The sequence below is a fragment of the Xyrauchen texanus genome, chromosome 6 (genome assembly GCF_025860055.1).
Source record: "Xyrauchen texanus isolate HMW12.3.18 chromosome 6, RBS_HiC_50CHRs, whole genome shotgun sequence".
In the NCBI taxonomy this organism is placed as follows: domain Eukaryota; kingdom Metazoa; phylum Chordata; class Actinopteri; order Cypriniformes; family Catostomidae; genus Xyrauchen; species Xyrauchen texanus.
The window spans coordinates 15984642-15992297 of record NC_068281.1 but is presented as its reverse complement, the minus strand read 5'-3'; the positions used below and the strand labels follow the sequence as shown (position 1 = coordinate 15992297).

General features: G+C 34.5%; 1 gene segment (V, D, J or C); it reads right to left on the bottom strand.

Annotated features, from left to right (window-relative positions):
* Window positions 1–6254: 6254 nt before the first annotated feature.
* On the bottom strand, window positions 6255–6835 carry LOC127645125 (T cell receptor alpha variable 18-like). The segment is given in 2 exon segments: window positions 6255–6568; window positions 6771–6835. Coding segments are annotated over 2 exon segments (354 nt in total).
* Window positions 6836–7656: the final 821 nt, after the last annotated feature.

The following is a 7656-nucleotide window of genomic DNA, read 5'->3' as shown; positions in this document are numbered from 1 at the left end:
AATTTATATTGCCTCCTCCATTCCATTGAATTACGTTACAGTCTCCTTTAATGATTTTGCTTACATTTCAGAGTCTTCTGAATTACAGTGTACCCTAAATTACTTTGTGTACTAAAGGGCATTGCATTTGATGTAGTTCATCTTTCCTGATGTCATTAATCCATATGTTGTAATAAAAATAATACTTTACTTAATACTCACTTTAGAATATTACTTTTTATATCTTTTTGTCTTGGATTGATATATTTATTTAATATTTCTCTGCCTATTTATTTGTTCATTTATTCTGTTATTTATCTGACGTACTGTACATACTGTATTACTGTCATTTTACAGCTAATGTATACAACATTCAATCTTTCTGTTTCATCTCTGTTTTTTCTTTCTTTTTTTCATTGGATAACAGGAATAGGTTTTTGTAGAGAGCTGATGGGTTTCCTCTCACTGTGGGCCTCAGAGCACAGTAGTACAGAGCAGAGTCTGTCACTTTAGCTGACAAGATCTTCAGATCCACATGGTTTTGTGTAACTTTAACTGAGAGACTTGGATCCACATCAGACTGCTGTGCTTCTTTCGCACCACTGAAGGTGAGTACAAGAAATTCAAGTTGTGATCTGCCATTCTGACGGTACCAGAATAGATAATCTGAAGTTGTACTGGAATAACTACATGATAATATGACATCCGAACCCTCCTCAGCAAAAACATCTGTTTTGTTTGGTGTAATGACATTTCCAAAGACAGCAACTGAAAAAAAGGGATATTCAGCTTTTTAATGAATTGATATGATTTGATTTAATTCGATTTTTCAATAAAACTCATTGTTAAAAGGAAATAAATGATTAAATGTACATACCAGCAAATGCACAGAACAAAATCACTGAATGAAGATTCATTGCAAATGTTCACTCTGTGAAAAGTCAGAATGAATATACTGTAGTTTCCACAACTGTTTCTGTCAGACAAGAGTCAATCATGTGTACATAAAGTCCCTCCTCTTTTTCCCATATTTGGTTATGCCTAAATTTCACACATCCTAATGTGCTCTTTCTAGCTCTCGCTTTCCCCTTTGAACAAACTTCAAAGATCTCTAGTGCAATTTTCTGCTCAAGGAAAAGTTATATGTTATATGGCCACTCTGTGTCAATTCTTGAGGCTGCTTGTGATGTTTGGTGCTACTAAGTTTGCAGGTAAACCTTCTCAGTGATGAAATTAAATATAAAAGTACATCTTGGCATCTTTGCCATGTGAGCAAAAGCAAGAGAGAGACCAGTATATGTATTTTTTTAATTTGTGCAATTTAGAAATGTTTAAGTCTCCTCACACCTTTATGTTAATCTAACTCTTGCAGTAATCATTTATCATTGTCATGCAGCCTGTTTCATTCAGTTTGCTGTTTCATGCAGCCTGTTTCATTCAGTCTTACTTTAAATGTTCAGAAAACAGCATTTTTTTACTAACAAAATAAAGGTAGAAGTCCAACCCGATATTTTCGTTAATAGTGAAAAATTACAAATTGTGCCAGATTTTAAATACCTTGGAATTTGTTTTAGACTCACATTTGACATTTGAAAAGCATATTAAAAAAGTCATTTGTGCAGTTACATTTAACAAAATAAATGTGTAATTATAATTTTTTTTTTTTACTATTTAAATTTTTTTTAAATTAAGTATGGAATCAACTTTCAATAGATGCTGCTAATGTATTTTTACATTCTTTTATTTGTTCTTATTTCTCTTACCGTATCACATTGTGGTCACAACCAGGAAAAAGTACCCTTAGACCTTTTACACAGTTTATACAATCAGGCATTAAAAATATTTGATAAAATAACAAATATATCATCATCATTGTCACATAATTACAAAGTATAATTTTTTTTTAATTAAATCTTTTGTTAATTTTAACATTTGCTGTCTAATGTAAAACATTATTAACAACCTTGCTCCACCAACTTTGAAAGAATTTGTGTCATTTCACTTGTAAAACACAAGACAAACTAGAGCCTCTTTAAGAGGAGATTGTGAGTGCAATACAAAGCCACAGACTTTGGTCATACAGCTTTCTTCATAAGAGCTGTCAATATTTGGATTACATTATTAGCTAACATAAAACAATGTCCTACTCTTGCACAAATTAGTTACATTTTGAAAATATGGTTAAAGATAAGCCAAATTTGTGAACATTGAATAGTTTGTAATCATAATCTCGAGCAGTTTTTAATTTAGTAGCTCATGTAATGTTATTTATTATTGTTATTAGTAATTTATTTTTACTTTGGGTGTTATGTTTTTGTTTACTGTCTATTGACTAATGTTTTAATGATGCTTTTGTAAAAAAAAAAATAAAACAATTCTGCTCAGGGACTACAGATGAAATTTAGCTCTATATTTAATTGTTGGGTAGTCACCGACTGTCCATTGTACCTGTCTAATAAACTACTTAAATAAAAATTAATTTAAAAAATATGATTATCCATGTGTTTTATCTACTATTAATGTTTGAATTTACATTTACATTTACATTTATTCATTTGGCAGACGCTTTTTATCCAAAGCAATCATGTAGATTTACACTCTACAATATCAGGAAGATAAGACCCTTCCTCTCTGTACATGCCACACAACTGCTCATTTAGTCCCTTGTCATAACTAGACTGGACTACTGTAACGCTCTCATTGCAGGCCTTCCTGCATGTGCAATTAGACCTCTCCAAATGATCCAGAATGCAGCAGCACATCTGGTCTTTAATGAACCTAAGAGAGCACGTTACACCACTCTTTGTCTCTCTCCACTGGCTGCCGGTTCATGCACGTATTAAATTCAAGGCCCTGATGCTGGCATACAGAACAGTCACTGGGTCTGCTCCAGCATACCTAAAAACATTTATGCAGAGCTACGTTCCCACCAGAAGCCTGCGGTCGGCTAAGGAACGTCGCCTTGTCGTACCAAAACAAAGAGGCACCAAAACACTTTCCCGGGCTTTCAGTTTCATCATACCACGGTGGTGGAATGACCTTCCCAACTCAATCCGGGAAGCTAACTCACTCTCTATCTTCAATAAACGGCTAAAAACACATATTTTCCAAAAGCACTTAACCGGTCACTAAAAAAAAAAAATACATAAAAAAAAAATTATTATATTTAAATTTCTTGTTGCACTTAAATCTGTTTTGTATACTATTCTGATGATAGTGAAACTTTGTAATATGGCACTTTTTGTACCACTGTCTCCCTAAGATGATTCGCTGATGTTGAATTGTACTACAATTTTCAATTTAATAGGTTAAACTCATGATATGGCTGATACGAGTTCAATAGAAGACTTTATTATATTTATACTATACTGTCCAGCCTCAGTTACTACAATAGCATGTCTATGCAATGCACACAATAACATTCTGAACTAAAAACATAAAACAAGGATCCAATAATGATGGGGATAAAATATACTTCATTAAACGTACAAATAATAAGCTTAAATATGCAACATAACAATGAGCGGACTAACCATCGGCAGCACCTGCCGTTTCGGGGCTGCTGGGTAATTTGTGCCCACAATTTGTGAAAATTGTGAATAATTTTCCATATTGTAGCATCTGGACCAATCAGACACACGATTATTCATTATTTAATGAATAAGCCAACATATGCCCCAAGACTGTAACAAGCAAAGGTCCAAGTAGGGCCAAGCCGACTCCGTTATGTCTGCTCCCCCACTGATTATTTTCAAGCCTTTACACTGTATTTACAAGGTCCAGCAACTAGTGGATATCAGTGACATTTCAAGCGGGGGAGGCTAGCTGCATGCCAGAGCAATCTTTCCCCCATAAGAAATGGACTCATTTTTTTTATACTTGTATACTGTTTGCATGACTTATGACAGGACTACCAGTTAATGTAAAATTATTTAGCATCATTGTGGCAGGGCGGAGGGTGGGGCCGGGTCGTGATTCTACACACCCGGTCCCTTATCAGGCTAATCAAGCATCCGATAGGGATAAAGGCTGATTGCGGAGGATGGTGCGGGAGAGAGAGATAATTTACGGAAATGTCCGTCATGTGTGTGTTTTTGTCTTTTGCTTAAGTTTCTATTATTTATATCGTTCTCACCTCCTCCTTTCCATCGAACTGCGTTACAATCATGTTTCCTACCAAATGAATCCTTGTGTGACATCCTGCACATTGGTATATATATAATCCTGACAGCATGCATTGTATGTTTGCTATATTAATCAGAGCATAAAGGGGCTTAAACTAACCTCAATCATGCAAATGAGTCAGCTTCCAAGCAAAGGAACATTTCCCGCTTGGAAATTGTGCCTTTCTCATTGGTCAAGCCAGACTTGAGAGGAGAGACCTCCAGCAGAAGTTAAAAGACACGTCCCGCCTATTACTCATTCTCTTTCCCCTGACTCTCTTCCCTCTGCTGCTGTTCATGTGGGACTGGCCTTAACACCTCAAGCAATGTGCAACTACCTCGACCATAGTGTCAATGAATACCAGAAGAAATTGATTGCAACTTGAACACCATCGACTCGAGGAACCATCAAGACGTTCTCCTGCGACTGCATACGGCCTCTCTCAACAGCCAAGGCAATTGCAAGTATCGTATTAGTAGCTAACTGAATGTTTGTATGTTTTTGTTTAGATTAGTTATGTGTTCTTATTTTAGTTAAATAAACTTTTGTGTACATTCTTGCGAGTTGATTCTGGTCTGCTTGTAAATCAATGTAAATTTTATGATTCGATCTCAGCTCCATGCTAAGAAAGAGTTATTTTTATGTGGCAACAAAAAATGTCCTTTCTGAGAATTGATAGACAATCAATACTGAGTGATCGCTGGACGAACAGATAAATTGATTGTAATATTAATTCAGCTACCTCAATTTAATTCTATTAACCGATCCAAATGTTCATAATTAATTATAAAGTGTTATGATTAATTATTCATGTTTACCTTTTAAAGATATTTTGACTGTGGTATATTTTGATAAATAAGCTCATCCCTGTTTCTAAAATATTTAGCTTCAAAGCTATACCTATATGTGTAATGTTATTGTCAATAAGCTATGAGAATAATATTACTCTAATAAGAGAATTAATCATAATTCTCTTATTAAAGCTAATTCCCTACAGTAGAAATTGTGAGCTGATACAACAAGATGTTGTGTTACGATTTTAATGGTGGAGAATTTTATTCAGACACTGGTACCATTATAAATTTCCTTGCATAGTAATGTAGAAATAGTACCGTTTAATTTAATTCCAAGCTCACACATAATTTTTCCCTTACAAATAATGGTAATATACATGACACTTTAACCCATGCAGTGTATAATTATCATACCAAATTTGCTACATATATTGGTGTGAGAATCTGGGAACTTTAACTGATTAATGTTTATTTGTGCATTGTGGAATGCTCTGACATAAATATGCATTGAGGAAACTGATTTCATTAAACTTGACCCAGATCACAAATCACTGGTGTTGGTTGCTATGGCGACGGAAGTTCTCGGAAGTCCTAAAGAGACTCTTCTGGGGACATTTACCATGCATGCGCAACCTGCCGACGCCATATTGTAAACACAGTACAGATAAGCAAATAGCATATCACAACACCGCTAAACTAACCAGTTAGCAAACTTTCATTGAAATCCCTAAATATGCTACAGTATTATGCAATAAATGTGGTTTATGAGGACATTTCTAGTGTCCCCATAATTCAATATGAGCACACTTTGGAAAGAGGGCTTCATCGCTGTTTTTACTTGAACTTCTCCAAACAATTACAGTGTACAACGTGCCTGTGGCCAACAACAGCCTTTAATATAATCCATGTAAAACAAGAAGTGATTATACCCACACTCTGTAAAACAGAAATCAAACATGCCATTTCTTGCAACTAGCCAATAATAAATATCCTTTTCCCAAAGTTTTTGTGAAGGTTTTTTGTTGTTTTTGATTATTCCCATTGTGTGCCTATCAACTCAAGTGTAATCTTTGGCCTATTTTCCTAACATTTTTAATTTTAAATTCCTGAAGAAAATAAAAGACTGCAGCCTATATGTACATGATATCTGAACCATATTGCTATTGCTTTTTGTTTCAACCTCATACAGGTGTTACTTACCACATATTTTATTATTTTGGAGCTGACTAGATTTTGGTTTTGATTGTGGTTTTCGCAAGATAGATTTAATTTGAACAAAACTTGTAGGTTTTTGTATGACATGTTTCATGTTTTGTATCACTGTGCTCCTACTCTTAGAGCACAGTAATAGAGAGCTGAATCTGACAGAACCACATCTTTCATTTTGAATTCAGTGGATGTTTGTGATGTAGTTGACTGAAACCGAGGATCTGAGGTGTGTTCATAACTCTGTGATCGAGCACCTTTGAGTAGTAAATACTGAGGTTCTCTGTTAGGAAACTGTCTGTACCAGTAAAGCCAGACATTATTGCTGCTGGTACTATATGAGCAGCTCAGTTTAACAGTTTCTCCTTCCTTAGTGGTGATTTCTGTCTCTTTATCTGGATCAATGTTGTCACCAGCCACCAAACCTGCAAATAATAAACACAATATGATCTGATTTTTGTGCAAATCAGAAAGGTTAACAAGATTATATTTGCAAACACAGGACACGTAAAAGTACATTTAAAAGTTATAACATTTAAAAAAATAAAAATTGTAAAATAGTATCAGTAAAACATTTTATCATTTGTTTTATCAGTGAATCAATAAATATTCTAATAAATAATGTACCTGATAGCATTATGAAAATAAATAGAAAACATCCATCCATGTTATCTAAGATTAAATAATTTATTTGTGTGTCTGTCGGTGCTCAGAACTGAACGTCACTTTAGCACAGTCATAAAGACACCCAACAAACTTCCTGGACTCTGTCACCGCCTTTTTAATTTCATTCTCATGCCCTTTAAATTGGATATTAGTGTAATAGTGATTTCATGTCAGCATTGGTAGTAAATTATGTTCTATCTATATGAGATGTACGAAACTCCTTTGTTCACCCAAAAATGAAAATTATTTTTAAAACTGACTTACTCTCATGTTGTTCCAAAACTTATGACTTTGTTTCTTCCACTGAACACAATTGGAGATTTTAGGGAAAATGTGAGCCTCAGTCACCATTTACTTTTATTGCTTGGAAAAAAGATGCAATGGTGCAATGATAGTGAATGGTTAGTGACGCTATCATTCTGCATAACATCTACTTTTGTGTTATTTTTTGGCAGTTCGCATTCTTCATGCATATCACCACCTACTGGACAGAGAGTAGAATTTATATTAAAAAAGGATTTAAATATTGATCTGTTTCTCACTCACACCTGTCATATAGTTTCTGAAGATATAGATTTAACCACTTGAGTCATATAGATTACTTTTATGTTGCCTTTATGTGCTTTTTAGAACATAACATATTGGTAACCATTCACTTGCATTGTGAGGGTATACAGAGCTGAAAATTATTAAAAAAATCTTTGTTTGTGTTCAGCAGAAGCAATAAAGTTGGAAGGTTGTCATGATCTCTGCTGTGACCTTGCGCAACACAGACGGGTTAAGCCATCTGCACTATGCAAGCTGGGTTCGAGTTGAGGTGACAAATAGGGTGTTAAAGCTATAGCTA